This window comes from Centrocercus urophasianus, unplaced genomic scaffold (assembly GCF_019232065.1).
Source record: "Centrocercus urophasianus isolate 14NV4802_14NV808 unplaced genomic scaffold, USGS_Curo_1.0 seq_10, whole genome shotgun sequence".
NCBI classification, from domain to species: Eukaryota; Metazoa; Chordata; class Aves; order Galliformes; family Phasianidae; genus Centrocercus; species Centrocercus urophasianus.
In genome coordinates, this window is record NW_024884142.1 from 52,266,633 (window position 1) to 52,292,584 (window position 25,952).

At 41.8% G+C, this 25,952-nt stretch overlaps 1 protein-coding gene and 1 long non-coding RNA gene across 2 annotated transcripts in view; one reads left to right on the forward strand and one right to left on the reverse strand.

Annotated features, from left to right (window-relative positions):
- Positions 1 to 4,949: 4,949 nt before the first annotated feature.
- LOC122160598 lies at positions 4,950 to 9,027 on the reverse strand. The gene is made up of 3 exons (XR_006168886.1): positions 8,348 to 9,027; positions 8,049 to 8,252; positions 4,950 to 5,319 (listed from the first exon to the last, which is right to left on the reverse strand). It is a non-coding gene; the product is annotated as an uncharacterized LOC122160598 (long non-coding RNA).
- Positions 9,028 to 9,381: 354 nt separating this feature from the next.
- The window catches only part of EZR (ezrin), a 36,328-nt gene continuing 19,757 nt past the window's right edge, over positions 9,382 to 25,952 (forward strand). The window contains exon 1 of the mRNA XM_042837850.1: positions 9,382 to 9,517. Coding sequence (XP_042693784.1) covers positions 9,506 to 9,517 — 12 coding nt within the window. The 5' untranslated portion in view covers positions 9,382 to 9,505. The remainder of the gene's footprint in view (positions 9,518 to 25,952) is intronic.

A 25,952-nucleotide genomic window follows, 5' to 3' on the forward strand; every position in this document is an offset into this window, starting at 1 on the left:
GGATTACTGGCCTGATCTGGACTGCAGGGCTTTGGCACTGAGGCAGGACTGCAAGTTTGAGAGCTGTGGGAAGGGGTGCACTCACAAGCACCACTTGGAGCTTTCCTTCTCCTCTCTGCAAGTAGTTTCACTACAGCTGATTTTCCATAAATAGGTTCCACAGAATTCGTTTCTTGGTCTAAAAATGATCCCCTTACCTTTTTTCCTAATGTTCTGAGATTGCTTTTAGGCTGTGAGTTGGAATCCATCTGGGTGCTGGATATGCAGCACTGCATTTCTTCTCAAGGGAGGAAAAGCTGTGTTTATTAGAAGAACAGGAAAACAACCTACATTCACATCTCAACCCTGCAATGTGCTTGTCAGTGCAATTTTCACTGGGTTCTTTAGGGATACTAATTACAGAAATACATTGTTTAAGCACACACAGTTGCTGCAATTGTTTTTCTGAAGCATTAACAACTCAAAGAAAAACATTATACTCAAAATTAAAAACCTCAGCCTTAATTTTACAGCCATGGTTAATATCACTGGTCAGAGATTTCAGGGCTAGGAGAGAGAATTTAGATTATTTGCCTTGTCTACCATGAAACTCAGGTTGTCAGATAGGAATGCCAATAACTTTTGTTTGAGGCTTTGTTTGAGTTAGATTGTTCTGCTGAAATTTAACACCTGCAAAAGCAAACAAAACTTTTCCTTACTTCTTATTTAAGCCACTATTTACTCACTATTGCTGAACAGTGGCATTTGAAACATAATTGCTTGTTGAAGTGTAGAAAAAGAAATCGTTTCAAATACTACCCACTGGCTACTATGGTGAAATGGTCTCCATAATCTTACTTGAAACAACAATGCTATGTCAAAAGTCCTTAAGCACTGCACTACTATATTGTATTTTAATATAATTCCTGTACAAAATATTTTTTTCCTTTTTTTTTCCTTTTTTTCTTTTTTTCTTCAAAATAAGGGTGCAGACTGAACTCTGAGACAAGGAGGAACTTTGTGCAAGAGTCTGTTCTGTTATCTAAAGGTTATTGTTTCTTATCTGTACAGATCCGTACAACACAGCTAAACCCACTATAGTGATGAGTGAGCAGCTATTTCAGGCAATAGGGGTAGAGGGTAGAGAGTAATGCAAGGAAAGAGCACATTTAGATATCAGCAGTACAGTAAAAAAGTGTTCTTTGCTGTGACATTGCTTACTATCAGACAGTCTCCTAAAAGGAGCAGGAGAGTTGCTATTGATTCGAATAAAACTGGGGAAAAAAACGCTGTGTTGCTGGAGGCAGTTGTGCTCAGAAAGAAACAGTTTGGATGAAATGCTGCTTGACAGCCAAGAGAGCTTTCTTGAGTCCTGTCCACATTGCTTTCTTGTGACGCCCTAGCTGCAGGTCTCCAGGATGCTGGTAGCTCCTCCCAGGCACACCTCCTGTGCAGGGGGTCCCCACGTAGGGACTGACGGGTGGCATTCTTCACAAGGACATCCAGCTCTTACTCCACCCCGTGATTCAGCCACACATTCACACCCGGTTTTGTTGTCGTTTCTAAGGCCCTTTTGGCATTCTCCTGTCTCATAGCATAAGGCTGGTGAAGCAAATAGCTAAACTCAGGACCGTTGGTCTTCCCACTCTTCTCAGTGCTGCTGTCCTGTGTTGCAGAGCAGCCACGGAGGGCTTGGCAACAGAACTGCTTCGCAAGCCAGGCCTGCTGTGTCTGCATGGACTGCTGAACCCTTCTTGCAGGCTCTTGCAAACCAGCCTCAGAGACCAGTTTCTCACTGACAGTAGCCAAGAAGCTGCTCATGGCTCCATGCCCAAAGTGCTTGGACACTCTGAATTGAGGTCACACCTAGGAAGTCTGTGTTTCAATGCGCTGTGTCAAACCAGGCCGCATTACCTGGTATGGCCCAGTAATAAGCCCTTACATCAACCACATCCACATAAGAATCATGTTTGACCTTGAAGCTGAACTTTGCAAAAGAAAACTATGATTGATATTATGCTTACATCTCACATCCCATCTGTCCTGGCACACAGACCACAGTCAGGGAAGCCAACACAGAGCAACCCAGTTTCTTAGAGGGCCATAGCAGTGTATATATGCTTTTGGACCAACATGGTTCACTTGTGTCTACAAGATGTTTCTGGCTCATAAGCTCCTGGTCTCAGATCTGCAAGGCCAAATGACATTGTTGGCAAAAAGAAGCAAACCGATTGGACACAGAAACTCTACTTCATGTTTGCTTGCTGCAACTACTATGATTTACCACACCAAGATAATTAAACATACCAAACAATTAGCTCATGAACTATCAACTCTGGGGTCACCAGATCCTCTGCCTCAACAGATACCAGGTAGAAGGACACAATACCCTGCTTCTTGTGTCCAGCAGCAGCTCACCCTTATCCTCCCACACTGTAAGTGCTTGAATGTCAAGTCAGAGCCATGGACCAGCAAATCTGACTCCAAAAGCATTCCTAGCAATTACTGGGAGGGTACGTAGATGAAACCTGGCACAAAAGGTGATCATAAGGTTACATGTTATGTGTAACCAAATAGCTTTTCCCTCTCACCTTGCTTTTGTCTTTTATTAAATGAGACCAAAGGATTCATCATGCAGCCTTTTAAAGAAAATCAGCCTATTAGTAAGTGAAACAAAGCTGAGCTGCATTCTGCCTAGGAGCAAATCACATCTGTATGTGATGTAAGTCATGGTGGTAACATCTGAGGCAGCACTCCAACTCTATTTCAAAGGTTCAAGTGGTACTCAATTAGTACCTAGCTCCTGAGCTACCTACTGCAGACAGGTGAAATTCACCTGCTATTTTAAAATAGTGTAATTATACTATTTTCCAAGGTGTTTTGAGGAGTTGCTAGTCAACACGTTACAGGACTCGGTGTTTATCTTTTGTGTCATGCGTCAGAGGTAATTACTTCACAAGCTAGGTGTGTCACTAGGAAGCACTGAAAACTCCCTTTGTTTCAGGTTACCTGAATGCCTCAGTATGGGAGGTGAGCAATAACCAACCTGATCCCCTTCTCCTCCAGTGAGGCCTCATAGAAGTTCCTGCGAATGGTAGCCTCTTTGTTTCTGAGTTACTGGCCTTAAGGTAGCTGGGGCTGATTAGATAAGGTGACTCCATCTGCAGCCTTGATATAAAATGAATTTAGTTTGCCCTCACTGTATAGCAAGGTCATTGAAAACTAATTAAGGACATATGTATCCATTTGTAAATTGTAAATGAGCTAGCTGTTTGCTGTGAAACACAAATAGCTTTTTCTCATGAATGAATATTTAATTGAGGTAAGTCCTTACAAAATATCAGAGTTAGAATTCAGATCTAGTGAAAGTTGGCAGTGTTCTGCTTTGTTTAGCAATGTCTCTCTGCTTCTACCTGCTTTGTATTTGGTCTTACATATTTATTGGTGCCCGCCTGTTTTCAACATTATTGTTATCTCAAAGCAAACAGAGGATTTCCCAAGAGATAGGACGATTCTTGTACTTCAGCCTCCAGCCTAGTGCCTTACTCATATACCAAGGTCCAAATTACCCTCCTTTATCCACAAGAGAAGCCTCCATTGAATATTCTTTTCTGATTCTGCATTGGTTGTGCAGACTGAATTGCCTCTGGACAGCTGCAGTCTGTAGAGAGCAGAAAGAGCTTTTGCACCTAACATCAGTTTGAAATGCTCTTTTCTCTAAGAAGCAGGTGAGGCAGAGTAGGAAGGCTGATGTAGTGCCGGTAATAAGCAGCAATCCTGATATTACTTATTAACACTAACCAATCTTATGCTACAAAGCGTTCAAAGGGAGAAAGGTCTTGTTGCACAGAGAATTTAAATATTTGAAACTAGGCAAAATTTGGTGAAAACAAATGGAGGAGATGGTACTGAGTGGAAAACAGGAAAAAAAGGGACCATCTGAGATTTACCAACTAACCTCTGCATCAAGCAGTTCCTTTTGTTTCAATTAGGAAAGATGAGGGAAAACCCTCTTCTACTGTGTTAGTTGACATAAAACATCAGAGTACTGTACATCTCATATCACTGACAGGCGAGGCAAGAACCATACTAGATCTTGCCTCAGTATTTAACTGTAAATTGCCTTACTGACAGGGCACCTTCTGAAGTGGAATCAAAAACCAATTACAGTCAATGCAAACAACTTCACAACTTATAGTGAACAAGCACTTTGCTGTGGAGAGAACTAGAAAGGTGGTAGAATCACTGTCAATTAGTTCTGAGTCTGAGATTCAAGGCCTTTCTAACAGAGTCTTGATTTGAGAATCACTGGGTGAAACTCAACAGCTTACTTTACTCTGAAAGTCAAACAATATGGTCCTTCTGATCTTAAAAGCTGTGAGTCAGTATGATATCACAGGAAAAGAAAATATACTTGATATCCATTAATTGTACATTTTATTTTGTGTGCTTATTTTAGCCCTGAAATTCTGAATTTTGACACTAGTTGAAATAGCTTGTTACTTTATTTTTGAATTCCTACAGCATCATCCTTACAGTGAGAGCAATAGAAATGTCAGTGATGTAGATTTTTTCTCTCTATCATCCAGTCGAGACTTTTTTGCCTTCACCTCCCTTTACTACTCATGCCTGCTGTAGGCACACATCTGCGTTCCATTTGTGAAGCACATGAACTAAGTTGGTCAGCATTATTTGACCCGCTCTTTTTGTCAACACTGTCTTTTTACATCTCTAGTTTGATGCTTAAAAAAAAGAGAAGATCTGGTCCCTGTAGAAATAATTCAGTCTTGCAGGGGGTTATTTGAAATACATGGCACTGAGCTCTGCTTCTAATCAGACTCCAAATAAAATAGCACAAAGGAAGATATGAAGGTAAAATAAAGATTACCTGTACAGGGGAACTCCCTTCCTCTTTCCTTTCTTATCGTATGCATTAAGATCATTATTTCATTTTGAGACGTAAAAGCTGTGTTGCCCCTAGTTTCCATTTGCTTCAAGTCTTGGACAAACACGGCTGGATTTACATGTGTAGAATAATCTTTACAAATCCAGTACATTGTGAACATCTATTGTCACTTAATATATTTTTAAACAATGCTTTGTGATGTGATTGTTCTCATTCAACAGTTTGAGCAAATTCTTATTGCTTTTTTTACTATTTATTTTCACTAATAAAATCAATAATTCACGGTGGATTTCAGTTACAGAGACAATTATTTTAGATTTTCCTTTCTTGATCACATGCATGTTTAAACTGTGTTCATCTAGTATGTCCCTGTACAGCTCCATCATGGTCAAGGAGAGCGTCATGTAATCTCAAGGAACAATTGTGGGTGCAGCCTGAAAAAAAGAATGCAAAGATAAGGGTCTTCCAGCATGTAACTGTTGGATCATTTGACAGCGTTTATTTCCAGGCCTGAATTCACCTAACCATTTCTTAGCACAAACTCACACGTACTGGAAAAACACATTAATTGAACTTGGCAGAAACTTCTCATTTAAGGAACAACAGAAAATGAGGAACAGGCTTTGAGCTCTTTTACCATGTATATCCCCTTCAAAAGAAACAAAAGAGACCTGGAGAATGTCAACAGTGCTTTGAAAGAAAACGGTCGTCCACTGTGACCTGAATTTGTCGGGTTTTCATTAAGCTCAGTGTGGGTAGTAAGGAACGAGCTCTCAGTTTAAGCAGAACTGGAACTCAACAGATCCTTGGCCAATGTTCCTGGAGCATGACAGTGCAGGAATGCCAACGTTTCAGGAATTCTAACTGGGAATAAACTGCCTATTCACAGTCATGCACAACGAAACAGAAGCTACTGTCAGTAATACCATATGGTTGCTTTTCCTCCTACAGCTCTTAGAATTGACAAAGAAAATGATCCTCTTCATTTTAAACCTATACAAAGTGTCAGAATGCGGTATGCTTTCTTTTATCTGCTACACTGAATGCATGGCCTGTAAGTTGTCAGAAGTAAGTCACTCTGTGTTTCCAGTTAGAAAAAATCCCAGGAGTAAAACTGCAAACAGATCACCAGAGATGCTGCAAGACTATTCCAACCACGCTTGGAAAATTTGGATAACACTTCCTATATTCAGAAACAAGAAATTCAAACCTGCCTCTTACTGAGACCATTGATTTTTTTGTGGGCAACCAATAATGGTATTTTTAGGACATAAGAGTCTTTGCTTCCTAATTTCAGGGTAATCATACTTAGGAAGATGTGTTTTAACTAAAACATGGCTAGCGCCAGATCTGTTAAGCAAAACCACTTTATACTGATAGGATTTTCTTGAGAAAATTCTGTTCAATTCTTTGAATTCATAAATGCATTACATCAAGTTGAAATGTTATTACAAGCAGAACAGCAACATTAAATTGTTTTTCTCCTTAAAACAGATGGAAAATCTTAAAATACAGTTTGGTTAGAGGGCAGTAAGGCACTGGAGCTGTTACAGGGAAGAAAACAGAAACTGGGTCCTGCTACTGACCTGCTGAGCAATCTAGGTCCTTTCATCACCTCCCTGCTTTAGTAATTCCTGTAAGTTGCTAGTAATGCTATACTCTTAATAGAGCAGGTTAAGAACCAGTGTTGGATCAGAGCAGCTGTTAATCCTGTAACTTAAAGGCTTTCATTTTGATTTGGCTCTTATGCTTGATTGTGAGTTCTGGCACAAAATGCTGTAGTTAGGGTGCCTATAAAAGCTTTCTCCTGCTTAGCCAATGCCTAAATCCAGAACCAACTGTGTATTTTTGTTGCTTTTTTTTTTTAATATGTGAATTTCCCAAGCTTCTACATTTGAATTTGTTCTTTCGTATTTCTGCCCTAGACTGTTCTGATGAGAGCTGATTTCATGCCTGCTCTCGTGTTCCTTCACTCCTGACTCAAATGGCAATTCAGTCCATAAGCATTATCAGCTAGTGCTTATCAGTATTACACATGATGCCCATGCTCCAAAAATTCAGTGTGCTGACTGTCAGGACACTGTCAAGAAAGCCACAGAACTGAGAGCTTTCATCTCCTCTCTGGAGATGTGATCTAGTCTGGTTTTACTGTGTCTGCAAAGGATGAATAGATTTTTTGTATAAAAAGGAAGGAAGAGGTAGCCTTATATACCTTCCCCTCCATTTAGGAGGGAAGTAGGGAGTGAAATGTAAAGGAAGAAACTCAGGGACCTAGAAGAGAGTTTCTCACTGTAACAAAAACAACTTGCTGCCCTGCTGAACTGAGAGTTTAGCAACTCACAGTGCTCTGTAGCCAAGGTGGTTTGAAAACACATCTTGCAAAAGGCAAAAGCCCAGCAAGGAGGCTAAGGGTCTCTAACGAACGCTCCAACATGGCAATTGTTCTTTCCCCTTCCACAGATGACAGTACTGCCTGTATGGGTTCAACATGTTCTCGTTGGTTGGGTTTGGGTGGAGTGGTGTTGAGTAAGCTGGTAGTTATGGATACCACTGAGGTATCTATCTTTCCCCATATATTGCAGGTGATTGTGGAAGAATGGCACAGGGTTATGTGCTGTGGCAAACAGGAACCTAGAGATCGTATGTTGCCACATTTAACTATTAGTCACCTAAATTCCTTTTGCCTCTGCCTCTTTGTAGTTAGGAAGCAATGGTAACTGCAATAAAAATTCTTCTTTTTTCAATCAAGCCAAAATATGGTATTAACAGCAAGGAATAAAAATACCTATATGCTTTTTGCACCTATATGCCCCCACAAAATAATCCAAGACCACCACATAGCGTTCCGAGTGAGAGTGGCAACAACTAGGTTCTTACAGCATTTCTTACAATTGTTTCTTGGGCTCAGCAGACTGCCCAAAACAGTGATGTTCTGGTCTGCTCCACATCCAGTACCATCCTACTGAATAAGGCATGAGTCCCACCATAAACTTATTGCTTAAAAGAGGAAGTCTCCTCACAAGCCATATGTTGTCAAATTAACCTGATTAAAGTTTATCTCAGTGGGATTGCTCTATCTGAAAACAGAGGCTCTAGCTGTTTCCCAAAAATGTTTTACTTCATCTCCCTCAGAAGCCATTTAGCTTTGATTGTTTTTTCTCACCTGCTGTTGCAAGCTGCTTCACATATGGCTCAGTTTTACAGTAAAGCCCTCTCCTGTTTCCTAAGATCACACAAGAAGGGAATATAGCTGTGAGTTCTATCAGTCTCTGCTCCCCTCCCTTCTCTCAAACCTGAAGCAAAGGTGATTCTTTTATTTGAATGTGGCACTATGAGTGAGTGCCTAGCACCATCTCTGCTGCAGGACCTGTAGGAAAACACAGAACTGTGTTTTTGTTACAATCCCTTGGCATACCCCAGGGTCTCCACAGCCCTGTATCTTTGACATGTGCTGGCTGTTACCTTGTTTTGAAGCTTCCAGTTCCTTTTCTTGAAATGAGGACATTGAAAACAGCAGCTTGGATCTGCACGTTTCCCTAATCTCAGAGCTCACCTGCATGCCATTGCGGCACACCGGAAGACCTGTGTCCTATAGTCCGTTGCCCATGACAACGTAAATACGATCTGTTCTCACACCCCAGCAGGCGGGAGGCCACAGCTCCTGCAGGTAAAGCAGCTGGGAGCTCTGCAGGAGCATGGCGGTGGATGAAGGGTGAGGAAGAGGGGGCACAGGCACAGTGCGTTGTGTCTGCGTGCCTACGAATCGGTTGGTTGGTTGCACAATCTTGATGCAAGAGCACAGCCGGCTGAAGCAGCCTTCTCACTTTGTAGTTTCTAAGCTTCGGTGGATTCTCAAACTTTTATTTCATGCTGAAAATGTGCTTTAATACAAAAATCCATCCTGCCTTTTATTTGAAGTAATTCATTTTGGGCTTCAGAAAAAAAAAAAATCAACAACAACAAAAAATAGCACCTTTAGAGACTGGCGATCGAGCACACGAGTCGCCCACACGCTAACTCCAAAGGGCCTTTCTTCCCTCACCCGCTCTCCAACTTGGCAATCGCCAACCCCGCCGCAGGGTCAGGGTTCGGGGCAGAAGCAGGTGGAGCGCGGCCCGCCGCCATATTGCGCTGAGGGTCTCCCGCTGAGGGCTGAAGAGAGGCCGCGCCCGCGGGCACGGGGGCGGCGCCGGCAGGAATGCCCGCGCGGCTGCCTCTGCCTGCCGGGTGCCGCCCGCCGCACCTGTTGCATCGCTCCGAGAGCGGTCCCGCCCGGGCCGGGGTCCCGAATCCGCGCCCCGAGGTGTCGAAGCGCGGCCGGTGGGGTGACGGGCTGCTGGGCGAGGCCGCCCCGTGCTCGCAGAGCGCAGGGGGGAGCGGCGGGGAATGGCCGGTGGCGGGTGAGTCACTGCCGCAGCCCCACCTGCGTACTTAACCGCCGCCGGGCGGCCGGCGCCGCACTCGCGGGTTGTGCCGTCGCCGTGGCCGGCTCTCACTCCTCCTCCTTCTCCTCCTTCTCCTCCTTCTCCTCCTTCTCCTCGCGGGGCGCTCGGCTGAGGCGGGGCAGCTGCTGCATGAGCGTTGCTCTCTGGAGCTGCGGAAGCACCGACAGCGCTGAAAATGCCGAAACCGGTAAGCGAGGCGCGGGGGCTGCCCGGGTGCTCTTGTCTGCTGCGCCTGGGCTCTGCCGAGACGCCTATGGAAGCTCTGTGGGGCGCGGACTTAACCGCGAGGAAGCTCCGGAACCAACCGAGCGGCCGCTTGGAGCGGCTCGGTTCAAACGCGGAACCGCCCTAGGGAGCCATGCTGAAAGTCGGGCCGCTCGCCCGGCGGCGGTTGGAGGGGAGGACCGCGCCCTGGGGCCGCCGAAGGCGCTCCGCAGCCGTGTCCGGGAGGGAGCCGGCATCGGCGGGAGGCTGCGGGCGTTGGTGAACTGCCCTCGGAGCGCCGTAACCGGGATCGCGCAGAGCTCGCGGGGCACCGAAAGAAGGGTTTACTGTGCTCCCGCGTCCGTGAGGTGGCAAAACTGCACCGGCTCTCACTCGGTATTTGTGAACGCTTAATGACAGGTCCTCGTTTCCTGCCTTCGTGATTAAAAAATTAAGTCCTAGGGGATCATAGTACCGTTCCCCACGGTGCTGCCGCTGGGTCTGTTGCCAGGTGGTCTCTAGCAGTCTTCAGTAAGGCGTTTCTGCTCCTTTCTTTCTTTTTTTTTTTTTTTATTATTTTTTATTTTTTTAATTGAACAAACTTGAATACTACCAATTTTTTTTTTTTTTTCTTTTTTTTTTTTTTTTTTTTTTTGTCCTCTGGGCCCCCGCCTGCGTCAGTTTGCTCATGGTTTTTTTTTGGTTTTTTTTTTTTCAGATTGTTTTGCTTTGAAATCTGCTGCCACAGTGGCAGTTAGAAACGGTAACTCCCTTGAGGAGCTGGCTGGTACGGAGCTGCCTGCACTCATTGATGCAGGCAGCTTCGGAACTCTGAAGAGCAGAGTAGATTGTTGGTGTCTGTTTCCAACAGAAGCAGTACTCAAAACACAGCACAGTGAAGAACTTCCAAGATTATTAGCTATACCCTTTGGAAGGAGACTAGGCAAGCTTATCCTTGGGGTAATAAGCAGTGAATGTTCTGCCACTGGAACACTAAATTTAACTTAGTTAAGGAGAGGTTAGATTAATTTACATTGCAGTTTCTGTAACCTTGGGGGCGGGGGAGAGGGGAGGAAGAAAGAATTCTTTCTGTCTTTGAATTCTTTGAAGAAGTGCTAAACCTTCATTCTTCCTGGATGTATTTAAACAACAGGAGGTGATACTGGAAGCCATGAGTAGGTGTGGGAAAAATCTCTTTATCTCTCTGCGGAAGGACAGCCATGCTTTAATGGTTTCTGAGACGTGACCTACTGTCCAGGATTTATGGAGAAGACTCTTTGTCCAGAGTTTGTGTGACATAAGCTGTTCTTTTTTGCAGTCTGCATTCAATCCCCCTTGTTAGGGGGGCTGACTGCCACCTTAGCGGATGCATACAAAGACAATTTTGTAGAGGTTTTTTAACAGAACACTTTGGTCTGACTTCTGCAGATCGAGACTGTATTCAGATCCTTCAAATCCAGCTCATTTGTACTTAATACAGCTAAATAGGATTCCTATCACTTTGCAGGGTGAGGTGGGAAGGGGTGTGAAGTTGTCGCTCCAGAGCAGAACTGTGCTCAGAAGGAGCTTGATAAGAGCTTTTGAGGTGTGTGGGGACTGATATCGTGAACTCATAGGAAATGAGGAGGCAGTTTTTGTTTGATAGGTCAAATATACGGGTACTAAATAGATTATACCTGCACTTTGTTCGCGTGTGTCTTGACAGCTTGGCATAAGTATACACAGTGTTGTTTGTCAGACCTCATGCTGATAGGGATGTGGTTTTACAAGCTTGTTATCAGTTGTCATCTTAAAATTTTTATTTCTAAGCAGAAAATAATCACCAAGATCTTGGCAGTTGCTTTCTACCTGTCCCCAAAGCAGCAAAGGTAAACCTCCATACAGAGCTTTTGTGGTAACAAAAAATATGCAGACAGAAAGCTTACAGATTGGAATTGAGTCTTTCGCAGTAAATAAGTCCAGTGACAGTAAAATGTGAGTGATTTTGTATATTAGTAATGTACCATAGTGAAGTACTAGAAAGCCAAGCACACGCCAGATTCTGTACCAGTGCTTTATTGCTGTTTGTTGGATCAGACACATGTCTAGGGTGCTCAAAATATATCTTGGCAATGTTTCAGGTAATAATTGTGAAATCTTCTTTGATAATTAAGGCAAGTGTTAATTTATAATTTATAATTCAACACAGACTTTCTGCCATGTGTAACAGTTATAGAGTAACAAGATCTCTGGAGTAAGCTGTAAATATGTAACTTCTCTTATAGGTAACCGCAGCTCTTAAGGGTTTTTAGCTGGAAGTTCACCAACAGTTCAGAAGCTTAACTTCCATCTAGTCTGTACAATAGTTCGTAAGGTTTCACGAATGGTAAATTATTACATAAAGAGACACAAGAGATGTTATCTTGTTCAAATCTTTCTTTGTTTTCTGAGAAGAAGCAAAGTGTGCAATAAACTGACTTGATCAGCCTTGCGTCTTTTCATTACTAAAGTGTCTGTGTGCTCACTGTGTTTTTCCTTGATCCATATGTTGCTAGCTTATTTCTGTTTGACTCATTGCATGGATGCTGTTCTAGCTGAATACATCCTTTGGCAAAGCAAGCCAGTCAAATAGAGCCACAGGGCTGGGGACTACTGAACATTACTTACAGAAGGAGAAGGAAATGTGATCTCTGCTCTATAGACCTGTTAATTTGATCTGACCTATCAACATTCTGTGGTACTTTTTTGAAAGTAGATTATTCTTTCTACTCTTAGAAAATATTGAGGGGGAGGGAAAGAAAGCATCGCAAGAAATGATGTCAGCTTTGCAGTAGAGCATTTGATGTAATGTCACATAAGGACCTTTAATACTTGTCTACATTTTTATAACACTCCTGAAGAGAGGTCAGCAATAAATGCAGCCTATCAACTTCTGCTGCTAAAAGAGAGTGCAGGGAATATATCAAGGCATCATTTTTTTACCATGTATACTAATAGCCTATGTTCAGAAAGCTGAGCATACCAACAATGTCTGCCAGTGATGGGGGGGCAGAGAGCCATCATATGTAGGAATATAAAACACATATATTAAAAAAAAAAACAACACACAGAAAACCAAAAACTCTCCCATTTCAATAATTGATAGGGTGGTGGAAAGAGTTCCCTCAAAGTAGAGGATAGAATGATATGAACTAGTTGTTGATAGGATGGACTGTCTTGTCCATTGATCTGCAATATATGGAGTTTCCCTGATGGAAAGCAGTAATAGAAGGTGTTAGAAAATTTCTTGAAATTAGGTTGTCATACTTATCCTTGTCCAGAAAACACAAATCCTAAGCAGAACATGGAGAAGGATTTGGGGTTGATTGTAGGAAGAAAGCCTCCTCACAAAAAGGGAACTTGTTTAGTTTAAAATACAAAGGATTTAAATGCCAATGAAAGGGAGGAATTGCTTTAAGCAAGGCTTATAGTTAAGGGAACTTGGAGATATCAGAGCAGTTCAGTTTCTGGTTGCTTTCTCCTCCCCCGGAGCATTCTAAGACCTAATGCCCTTAAGATAAAGCGAAGACACATTGTAGTGCTGCTGCCTGTAGGAGTGCACAGCTGGAACAGATGACTCAAAAGGCTTTTCCCAGTCCTGTGTTATTATTAATGTGCTAGTGTGTGCCTGGCACCAAGTGGTTAGACGAGTCCTCTGTACTTGTTTGCTATTGAATATACATGCATTCTAAAAATGAACACGAGGACGGCATGTAAGTCTTCAAGCCAAACCTTTATCTGTCTGTGAACACCCAATGGCATTACAATTCAGCATTTGTCATAAGCCAACCTGAAGAGCAAGATGTATAGCAACAAAGATTTACTCTAAATACTAATAATTTTTTATATTTTCCAGATCTTCCCAATTTCTTCTTAACTGTGTCTGCTAACTGCATGTAATAGTTTTGTCTTCAATTTCTTCAAAGCAAATTTCTGTAACAGGACTGAATAATAATAATAAAAAAAAACAAAAAACAAACAAAAAAAAAAACACAAACAAAAAAAACACCCTTTAGTGATCACGAGTAATTAACATGCTCTTGGCTTATGGATAGTTATGGATTTATGCAGGAATAAGTTTTTGGCTTTTTTTTTCTTCTGAGCACAAATTGCAGTACATCAGATGATACAGTATTTGGTGCACGTGCTACTAAGGGTGCACGCTCTGGTGCAAAATGGAAGAAAGCTACTATCAACCAAGTGTGCAAAGTCTCACTCAAGGCTTCAAAAGGAAGTTGAAGGATTCTGTTAATAGTGAATGTAGGAAGTAGTTCACAAGTGGTTAAAGTTAGAATAGAGTGAGTTCACAATTGTGCCAAAATCCAAATTACTGTATGAGCTGAATAAGCATTCCTGAGGTCAGTCTGTTCTTGTTAGCTGCTTTGGAGAAATCAAGTGTTAACTGTTAGTGTTAGTCACTACTTAAATAATTTCTTAGCCTTCTTAAAGGGCAGAGGGTGGAGATAAGCCTTCCTGTTCTACTTCCTCCCATGTGAACATCTTCCTCTGTTCACGAAAATAAATAAATAAAAAATCCGTGATATGTCAGGACTTTTTGAGAATAATTCTTCTTGATGGCCGCTGAAGGTTCCTGCTTCAGTGTTGTTCTTGTTTGGCACGCTGTGTCCAAAGGGCTTTATGTGCACTGTAAATCCCATAATCACTCAATTGACCTTGAAGGAAGGCAGCGCTGCCTAAGATCATTGAACCACACTACACACTGTTAAGTAATATATCTTGGCTGTGCCGTGTGGTTGTTTTTGAAACCTGGTTTCAGCATTAGGTAATACTTAGTCTCTGAGCTGAGAAATGCTTCTCCATGGAAGCAACTGAAGTTTCAGGGTTTTACTGAGCAGTTCACAGCATTTTTTCCTTCTTGGAAGAGGAAACAGTTGTTGCTATGTGAATCTATAAAGAAAGCTTAGCTTGGTGTTACAGCTAAGTGCATTGCCTCCACTCTGCATGTTTGTTCAGATCCAGGTTTTGTTTCTAACCCGTTTCATAGTTGTCTTGATGCGTTACCTACCTTCAACTTTGAGGGAGTTTGGGTAGCGTACTGCTGAGCTGGGATTGCTGAGAACCTGACACTGTAGCTGTCAATTCAAATAAAAATCCCAAGTCAGAATTAAAATTCAGGACTCTGAACTTCTGACTAGGGAGTGGAAACTGTTTCTTACTAGCAGTGACTGTTGTGTTTGGCTTTCTGCTGTGTAAGTTCCCTGGAAGAGATGCTGGGACTCCTTGTACAGCTTCTGTAACCTTTGCTAGTTTTGAGATTTGAGTGTGGAATTGCCACATGAGAAGATTACCTCATGTGGCAATTGTTTGTCTCTTCAACTTCCACAAGCAAGTGCTCAAGCTGTTGTGCAAAGCTGAGAGACATCGCTACCGCTGTCTCTTTCTCTCTCGATTTTTCTGCATGGTAACATCCAGATTCACTGTTGCACTTCAGCTTTGATGTAGGATGTGTGTGAGCGGCTTCTCTGGGGATGTGAGTGTGTGCACATCCAGCTGATTAATCTTGAGCTGAACAGTGCTTCTCAGCTCTGTCAAGAGACCGGCATTCTGCAGGTGCATAGAGGAGATCTACAGGCTGCCTACTAAGTAAAGAAGTGGGGTCTGAGGAATCTCACACTTGTACTAGAGTGTCTGAATTTTGCCTGACTAAGCCCAGTAGAGAACTTCAAAGACTGCTATAGGATCTTGATTTCAGAGTTTTTTGTCAGAGCTGAAGTTGTTCTTAAACATACTCAGAATGCACTTTAATTGTGAAAGCTTAGCTGGCTTAACTTTTTTTATCTTTGTAGAAATAGGTGATTATATAATATTGCTGATGGCTGGAAAGTGCAAATTGGCAGGTGAGTTACATAACTGATGTACAGGGAACTCAAAGCAGCAGAAAACAGCTTCCCCCCTTAAAAACTGATGCAGCCTTGCAGGCAGAATTTCCAGAGTCGTGTTTTTGCCCCCTTTATGAATTGTTGTACTTGTTGCTTCAGTAGTGAAGGACCTGTGTAGTTTCATTTCAGAAGTCCTCAAGCTGTTTTAGTAGTCAGAAAGGAATATTTTGCTAATCTTTCCACTAACTTTTCCTATACTATCCATAATGTCCCAAGAGCAATCTGTCTGTGATTAGCTGACATTCCAGGACTTGTAATGACCTACCTTTATCTGGGAACAAATAGTACCTGTTGCTTACTGTTTGAAGTACTCTGTTGAGAAGTGTAAGCACTGCAGTGTAATGGACGTAGATCAGGCTGTCAAGCTATCACAGGTGATCATATCATATAATCCCGCTCATAAATTTTGCAGATGCCACGTGATGTGTTCCATCGAAGTCCATGAGATAAAATTAAAGATTTACAGAACAGGTAAAACAGAAGGGTGGGGCATCAAATCAGTAAATCCCTCTTTGACAAATGGATTCATAACTGGAGTGCAGAATGAACATATATCATTACCTAGACTTGTGTGACATGTTACACTGCTACTTCTCCTTAAGTAAATGCATTTTATGTTCTTCCTGCACCTTGATCTCTTCAAGAATGTGAGTGGCCTTGCCAGGTCAAGGAGAAAGGCCCTCTAGCCAAATACTATGCTTCTGCTGCTGGCCAAAAGCTGATGCCTAAGGAAGAGCGTTTGAAAGATATGCACAATTGCTTTCCTATGAACTGATGAGATATTGGAGGCAGGAAGTTCCTATATAATGAGTTAGTGAGTGGGTTTCTGTGAACTTGTCTAACCTCCCTTGAAAACGTGTGAACTCCTGCATCCAGACTATGCCATAATGAGGCTGTCCTAGATAACCTTCACAGTATTTGAAAAGTTATCTACAGAACTCCTTGCTACAGCTCTGTTTGAAGAATTACTTTCTCTTGCTTAGAACTGACCAGTTTTGATGCCCCGTGTATTGTGTTGATAGAGGTGGTGAACGCTTGGTCTTTGTCTACTCTGTTCATATCACCCGTGACTCTATATGCTCCTATGTCCTAACCTTGGTTAACTTTCTTCCAAACTGAAATCCTTACCAGTTTCGTTCATCCTTGCATGGAATAATTTCCATACAAACTGATTCATGTCTGATGCAAAATACTGCCTTGTCTCCTGTGACATCTACATTTGGGAAGAGTGCAGTTGCTGAAAATGTTCTCGATTTCAAAGTCTCAGCATAATCCTGAGAGTAAGTCAGCCTCTCCTTGTGTTCACGTAGCCCATTCTGCTCCAATCCGATGTGCCCTTCTTCTTCGGAAGTACAATCATTGTATCTTGTGCTAATACTGCTCATACTGGGTTTGTTGAAAAATTGCTGAGCTGACAGATTGTGTAGTTTTAAAGTGAGCATCAAATTTTTGGCTCTTCAGAATTAAGTCTTGTGTATATGTGCAAACTGTTTCATAGAATCTACGTCTTTGCATAAGCGCTGGAGTAAAAGGTACCAATGTAGGTGCTTAGATTAATAGAAGGCTTTGAGGCTAGTGCAGCTCTTTTTTAGATGAACCATGCCTTCAGACCTTGCTTTTCTCTGTTGTGAGTTCGTACTGTGAAGCTCAGCTGCTATGTAAGTTGTTGCCCTCCTGTTGTTTCCAAATGAAATGCCAAATGTTGGTAATGGTGTTGGTATTCTGGATCCATGCTGAGATGCTCGGTATTCTGTGTGGATTGCAGAAGGACAGTATTACATTGTATAGTTGGCTGCCATAAGTCTTAGAGAGATTAAGTTACTTTTAAAGACTATAAAACTAGAATAAAACCTGAAAGCTTCAACCTCAGTACTATCTGCATTTGGGCCAACATTGATATTTGTGGCGGAAGACCAGCTGAATGATCTGGTTCATTCTGAACTCTCTGACTTTGTCAGATGAAGCTTATTTGAAGATTGGTTGCGAGGTCTTCTATAAACTTGGTGTGTAAGGCCTTAATCTTGCACCTTCATTATGTTTAATTGGATGCAATGGTTGTAATGACAAAACAGACTATGTATGAAGGAGTTGGATCCAGTGGCCCCCAGCTTCTCTCTGTTTATCCTTTAGGAACAAAGGACCAATTGTTGCTGCAGTCTGTGTTCTTAAATCTGTCCTAACATTCAGTGAGGGCAGCTGGCTCATGCAAGCGGCAGTCCCCAGTCTACTGTCGTGGTGGTGTGTTTTGTGCTTGTACACAGATATTCCCATAGTACAGCATCAGAGAGTCTCTAAAGGATATTTTTCCCTTCCAAAAGAACAGCTTAAACCCTCCTATTACTTCCTAACTTGGTCTGTGTTGAGAGTAAACCATCTGGAGCCAGCAGAGAAAGTGAGATCAAGCGTTTTACATGAAAAACCTCTGAGCTCTATAACAGAAAGATGACTTAAGGGGTCAAATGTAAATTACATTGCTTTATGTTTTGTTAGAACCTAGAGATGCCTCTTAGGAAATTTTAGATTTGTAAAAAAAAAACAAAAACAAAAACAATTTTAATGCTTAAAAAGCTGCTTTGTATCAATTTTTAAGTTTCTTCCTAACTGGGAACAGTGACAAAGCTTGTTTGTTGAGGGAAACCTTTGGGCTGGTGGAGAGAGTTGTTGGGTTTTTGTTAGTTTTTTGTTTGTCTGGTTGGTTTGTTGTTGCTGTTGTTTTTTTCCTAGTTATTATTATTTTATTTTAATTTCTCTCTTGGCTTTTCTCTTTCACTGAGGAGCTTATGTTACCTTAACAGAGCTGACCAAAGGTCAGAGGAGGCTGCTGGATGTCTGCAGTTGAGATTTTCTCACTTGGGAGCAAGGACAGTTAAAGATACGTGTTTCCCATGCCTGCATGAAATGCTCATGATCTTCTGGTATGCAGAGTGTTACTGTTTGACCTTAGATAAAAAAGTGAAATGCAGCAATGCTCAGCTTTTCACACAAGTGCCTGCTCTACATTTTTAGTATATACTGATAGAAGATATCAGACTCTGGTTAAAGAAACTGAAATAGTATGTAACTTAGTATGTATCTTCTGCATATCTAGGCTAAATTGGTTTGAATTTGCATTCTGGAATTATCTTTATGCTTAATTGTAAGTAAGGTTTCATGCTGTCTCACAAAGAAGAGCCAAGTGATCTTAGTGCAAAACCAAACTTAATAGATTGGCATTCTTCTGATCTCTTTCTGTACACTTAGGAGGAAAATGGAGTTTGTTCTGAAATTTCAGCCTGCTTTGTTAAAACTGGAATTTCTGGATGACTCCCAAGACCTGAGTAGGTTTTCCTACCTGCATGTACAACCCCCAGCCTTCATCACAGAATCACAAAATTTTAGGGGTTGGAAAAGATCTCTAGAAATGAAGTCCAGCTCTGCTGCTGAAGCAGAGACCCTGCAATAGATTGCACAAGTAGGCGTGCAGATAGGTCTTGAATACAACCACAGAAGGAGACTCCACAACCTCTCTCAACAACTTGTTCTGGAGCTCCATCACTCTGACAGTAAAGGAGTTATTCTGCGTGTTAGCATGGAACTTCTTGTGGTCCTGTTTGTGCCTGTTGCCCCTGGTTGTATTGCTGCTTGCTAATGAAGAGTCTGTCCCCATCGACTTGACTCCTGCATTTTGGGTATTTATAAACAGTCATGAGATTCCCTCTCAGCCTTCTCCAGACAGGATTGTCCTAGATCTCTCAGCCTTTCCTCACGCAGGAGATTCAGAAGAGTCTTTGGCTTTGAGATTTCATATCAACATTATTCTTGGCTTCCCCTCAAATTACTTTCTCTCTTAAGGAAAAACTGCCACATGGGTTGTTGTGGTTTTGGGGTTTTTGTTTGTTTGCTTTTTACCTTTCATGAAAGCTGCAAGACTGGACTCCCATTGCCTTGAGTAAAAGTAAGAAACTTCATTTTATTGTAGATGGCATAGTTATTGGTCCATAAATATTGAAGATTACTACAAAAAAAGTATTTCTAAAAAGATTACTACAGTTGCACAAGCATTGAAATTGACTAATAGATAAGGCTGACAACTATGCTGCACAATCTGAAACTAACTGCTGGCTTTTTAGGCTATTATAGACCAGTCTGTTTACCTTCTGTGGTATTTCCTCCGTCATGGGAAGGTGAGCAAGTTTTTAAGGAACAAAGAGCAGCCTATTCAACTCTAATCTTACCTGTTGCAAATGCAGAGGTATCTAACTCTGCTTCATAAACTCAGAGGAATTCCTGTGGAATGTGACTTAATGTTCCCATTTACTTGCCATGAGGAAGCAATGTTCAACACAATGAGACCTGAAGGGAACACGTCCTTTTGTTTGCAGTCAGGTCTTCTCAATTTAACATGGTATGCTGAGAAACTGGTCTGCTAAATCAGTGCAATGAGCTCGCCGCATTGCTCAGGTGGATGCCAATGGAGCAGTGTCCCGTTCACGTTCTGTGAGCTGATGAGGCTGTTTTCTCTCCTGTTAGCAAACTATGCTCAGCAGTGTGGAAGAAAATGCTCAGGACTATTTTGCTGTGCTTCTGCTGCCCTCTCTGAAATACTGGGTGTTGGGCATGCAGCATGGAAAGGATTCCTGCACAAAAGGAGGGGGTGAGCATGTGGGTCATATTGAAGGCCTTGTTCTGTGTTGTGCTGTATGGTTCTTCTTTGCTCTCATAGGAATCGGGTTCTCCCTCCTTCCCCCAGAAGAGAAATTGCAGGTTTGTAGCTTGCCTTCTAATTCCAGCTTTCTGAACATCCTGCTCTGGAGATCCTCCATATCATAAAAATCTGTGATTGGGGGATGTATTCCATCTATGTTGTGTGAAGGCTGCATGGAAGTGGATGTACAGTATCCCAGTGTCTTACCACTCACTGTTTTTCTATCACTCTATCTGCAAAATAAGAGAGTTTGGGGTTGGATTTTTATTTTTTTTTTTTTCCTAGCTGTGGGCTGTGTGTGTGTGTTCACCTCTTTCTGGGTTTAAAAGTTCCTGTCCTCTTTACAAACACTTCATGCCTCAGATGAGGAAAAAAAAAATAAGTTTATATTTAAAAAGACATCAGTGATGTGCTAGCAAATCAAATCCAGTTTTACACAATTCAGGAGAAAAACTGATGTGCAGTTTAAAAGCCGACTTTCCTTGACTAACTTGTTCCCTTTCAAAAGAAGCATTCAAATTCGGATGACAAAATTCCAGCTGGCAGGTCATCATCCAAGCAGAAAAGAGTAGTCACCTTCTGTAATCTTCCAGTGACCAGTACACTCAAGAATGCAATTTTTTCCTACTATGTAATAGCATCACACCAGGAAATGTGATGATCTTTTTTTCTGGGGATTATAACAGACTATATCCTTGTCTCCAGTCCTGCTGGTTTTGGGCAAACAGCCCATTGTTTACAAACCTGTAATTTGTTCATCACCATCGTCTCTCTTTTCCGTCCTCACTTTTCCATGTGTAACACATGTAACCATGTCTCAGACTTAGCAAGCTCTTTGAACTCTAGCCCTGTCCTCCTAAACAGTTTCAGTTTTCCACTGGATGCTGTTTGTGGACCTGTATGCTCCATCTTCCAGAAACTGTAAGAATACTTCACTTCTTTTTGTTACTCCCTGCACTCCACCACATACATCCCCCTTTCAGCTCCTTGGCCAACCCTGAAAGGATCAGAATGTGTGTCCCTAAAGTAGATGTGACAAGAGGAAGGGTGCTGAGCACAGCTGAGCTTGGAGCCTCAAGGGTTTCTTTCCTGGACAGAACTGAATATTTTTTCCCCAAATAGTTTCCAACATCAGGGCCTACAGTTACGCCATCAGTTTGCAGCACAATAGCTGTCATCAAACAGAGCTGACAGTGTTCTCTCTTTGTTGTTGAGCCTGTTTCCAATGAACACTAATACATTGAAGGCAGAGGAATAGAGAGCAGTTTCAGTGCCCTTTCTAAAGCTGCTGTGTGAAATAGCTTTTTCTATTATCAGCTGCCCAATCACTGTATGCATCTATAAACAGGTCTGGTTGCTAAGGTTGAAATGTAATTATTTCATCCATGCAGACGCATTACAACTCAGAGGAAAAAGCTTGTCATTGATTGCAAATACAGTAGTAGTTGTTTGTGTGGTGGAGGAGCAGATATAGCATACGGACCTGCAGAAGCAAGAATGCAAGCCGGGCTGGCTTGTGATTCTTAATGCTGTTTCTTTCAGTTCTTTGCTGAGAATGGTATATTCCTTCAGCACAGACACGTCCGTGTGCTACGCAGACAGCTTGACTGTGTGCAGGAAACTTTTACAGGGCTGTATATGCATTTTTCACAGTAAGTGCTGTGCAGTTGCAGCACTTCAACAAACCCTTGTACCCTCTGATATGTGGTTGGACTGTTTACATGTACCAGCTACTTACTTGGGATTTCCAGACTTTATGCCTGAAGAAAGAAGGCATTTCTGTTTATGTCTTTCCATTATGATGGTGCTTGTTGCCACCACTTGGAAGGATGCTTCACTAGCATTTCCACCTGCAAACCTGCTAGTTAGGAGTCTCTTGTCTTTATCCCTCTTTGAAAAGAGGAAGAAAACATTCCTGGCCATTATCAGAGGCATTTAGAGCTGCATAATGATAATATGGACGAAGTAAAGTGCTGGTTTCTCTTATGTATGTGTGTAAAGGTTGGTATTTACTGCCCTTTATCTTATGGAAATAAATTGTATGGCATTTTAAATGACTTGCAGAACTTCATGGTTGGTTGTGTAATAAAATTATTCAACTGAATGTAAGGGCAATTAGGTTTCCTTCATGCATAGGTATGTGAAATATCCATACAGCTTGCTGTGTATGGAGTATGTGTTTGTTGTTGTTGTGTTCTTCTTCCCCATTCCACCTCTTTTCACCTTCAGTGTAGGATTTTTTACAGTAGAGCAGTTATCTATCAGGAGATGGATGATCGACTCCAAAGACAGCATGTTGGCTGCAGCCAGAAACAGATTCTGAACCAACAAGCCCGTGAGTCGGACAAAAAGCTGCCTGCACATACAGTGCCCAACACACTTGGGATCTGCTCATCTAAGAGAGAGATCTGAAGAGGCAGTGTCACCTTGGGTTTTTATCTAGGTCATAGATCTTACACAGAGAAGGTGCTGCCTCTTACTTCATGGTTGGCAACACGTTGCCTCCTTAAGAGACCACATTTTCTAAATGTTTTTCAGGTGCAGTCTCTGAAAAGCTGCAGTCTGCCATGGACTGATTTCCTGATTTAGCATTATAACAGTTACTGTCTTGAGGAAAGTAAAGAGTAAGTGCAAAATCTGAGGGCACTATTGATACAAGAAAGAACCCATCCTAACTGGTGTACCTTCTAGTGTAGGAACTTTCCATAGTGTTAAGATTATTTAAAGTCTGCTCTGAGGTTCTCTCCAGTTCAGTCTTTTATTTTATTTCTACTTTCCTGTCTCTGTTGGAAATGTAGATAATGTTATTGTTCTACCCTGAACAATCTGAATTCGTGGAATTAGTGTTCAGTAAAATGAGTTCTTCAGCTTCTGTTGTCTTTATGATTCATGGAGCTTTTTTTTCCTTTCAATGCAAATGGCATTGTGTTGGCAACCGCTTATTTTTTCCTCTGTGGATCAAATTTGTTAGCAATCTTTTGCATCCTAAGCAGAGAAAGATGAAAGCCTTGTGTTCTGCAGCGCTTCAGTACACACTAATAAGGTTTCTAAGGCCCTAGTTCTCTTTCATTTTAAGCATGTTAGCCTTGGGCGTAGAAGTATAATCAAATTTTTACAGCATGAGCCCATGGATTAGGAAGCTGAATCTTTCTGTCTAGGATTTTAAGCATAATCTATGCTTATGCTTAAAAAACTTATTTCGTGTGTAAGTCATGGACTTTTTTTTTTTTTTTTTTTTTTTTTTGTTGCTCCTCTCCCACTGTGGTGAAAAAATTAAACTATTTGCTTATGGCTTCAGTTTTAGACCTGGAATACTGCCAGAATTTGGTAGGGATCTCACAAATGACCTGTTTTGTCCATGTGGGATAAGCAGGATTTTGCCTGTGAAGGTTTCCTTAACTTCTTAACATTTCTTAACTTCTGTCTTGCTCTTTTTGTTGCTTATAGGAATTAGAGGGGTTTCCTATTTCCCTCTGCAACAGTATCTTGCATTGTTTTATTGTTGTTCATCTTGGGCTTTGATTTAGTCATCTTGATGCTGTAGGGAGTTTCTTATGATCTGAGCTGTATGTCACATTCACGTCTTCTCAGCCTGGCAGACAATGAAGTTTTTCCAGACTGCCTAAACCAGGGTTTCAGGTGGATTAAGCTCTGACCGTCTGCTTCATTACCTGCTTCTCTGTGGCTAAAAGCTTGTGTGGAGTGGTTGTAGAGCATGCAATTAAAAATACATCTAAATCCTTTATATTCTTGAAATCAAGGCTCAGAGATGAGAAGCAGGAGGATGTAATATGGCAGAAAGGACACTCTGAAGGACTTTGCCAAGCAGTCGTCTGTTCAGGGAAATGACAGCCCCTCATTAGTCTGCCTGTCATGTGATGTGGGGCTGTCAGATAACACACCAGGGAATTCCTCTCTGTCCTGCTGGTCGTTGAGTCCTTCTGACACACAGAAATTAACCTTTACCACTGCCCCAGATGTCTCTGGGAGCTCTTAGATAAGCAAGCAGTCGTGTTCCTCTGTTCTTGTGGCTGTCAGTTGAAGTAGGAAGCAGGGGACTTCAATTCTTAGTCTTAGTGCTAAAGAATTAAGTTTCATGGGTTTTGCTTGTTTTTAATTAGCAGATAACCACTAAGGAGATAAAGATGGCTATCCTGATACCGACAGGAATCCAGTGCTCAGCCAACATCCTGCACCTTTACTGGATTGAGAAGCACGTCCTTTAAATTTATTTAACTTGTGAAGTGATACTCATTTTTATACCCACTGTGGTGATTCAGCCAGAAGTGCAAATAACTTGCACAATGCAAAACAGCGGATTATCAGCATATGTTTTCTTGGGGGAGGGGGGGTAAAAAGGAATTAGATTATGATTAGGGATTTATTGCTGAGAGGAATTAAGCAGCAGGAGCTTTTTAAGGTCGTGGCTTCAAATTGCAGTCTTGCTATTCTCCAGAATTTGCTATCTTACCTTGTTACACTGTTTGAGAAACTTGGTTCTTAAGCTGCAGGAAGGAAGCCTTAACATAGTCCTGCGATCCAAAGTGCTGCAGTTAATTGTAACACATTCTTTTACTTGACATTTACTGTAGAGTTTAAATGTACACAATTAAATGGCTAGAAACTGCTGCAGCGTCTGGGTTTTGTAGTGAGTGATTTGATTCCTATTGCACTGCATCCTGTGGTTCCTTCACACATGTGCCGCTGCAGAGGTGCCAGTGCTGCAGCTGTAGCAGGCTTTAGGGATCTGTTAGCTCGCTGTCTGTAGCATAATGTTTATAAAATGTTCTGTGTAATTTGCATTTTGTCTGGGGCCTACAGGGAATCTGGGGAGGAACTGTTTAGAAGGGCAGGTAGTGACAGGACAAGGGGAAATGGTTTTAAACTAGGAAAAGGCAGATTTAGACTGCCTTATATCTATTAGGAAGACATTCTTTGCTGTGAGGGTGGTGAGGCACTATAACAGGTTGCCCAGTGAGTTTGTGGATGCCCCCTCTCTGGAAATATCCAAGGCCAGGCCAGATGGCGCTCTGAGCAAACTGGTCTAGAGGGAGATGTCCCTGCCTAAAACAAGGGGCTGAAACTAGGTGATCTTATAGGTCCCTTCCAGGCCAAACCATTCTCTTCTTTTTAAAATCCAAGCTACAAATCTTATTGTCTGAGTTTGGGTTTTTATCTATTTGTTTTGTTTTGGGATTGTTTTACTTCCTTCTTTCTGAAATGTGGTGTAATATTCCAAGTGGTGTAGTCTCCTGTAATGGAAGAGTTGAAGATTATCCTTTCTTGATTTGCTGTTATCTTGCTGCTCCTTATGCTGTTCTCTGCAAGCTTGGTTGTTGCTTTGTATCCTGATTAAATGCTAATAGACTTTTTCTAGTCATTAGCTAAACAATTGCTGTCTGCATACAATGCTAACCCCTGTCTTGCACTCCTGTCATTGGAACAAATCTGGTTAAAGTGTTTCTTTGCTAAAGTTAGCTGTTAATGAACTCTTACCCTATAATGTTGTTATTGTGCCGAGTAGATTTTTATGAGGTGAAGAATGAAAGTTTATCAGCTATTGCTTTTTGCCTAATAAGAATAATCTGAAGCCTTTAGAATCTCAGACTAATTCTAGCTCTAATATAAATGGAAGTTAAATTACAAGTCTTAAATTCAATTTAGTCATTAGGGCTTTTTGTAATCAAAGAGATGGCCTGTAGGCAGCTATTTTGCATGCTTTGCAGAAACCCTTATTCTAAAGGATTTTACGCCTGGAGATTGACAACTCTAAAATGCTGCTTCATTCGAAGCCAATTCTGTGTTGAAAAGGAAAA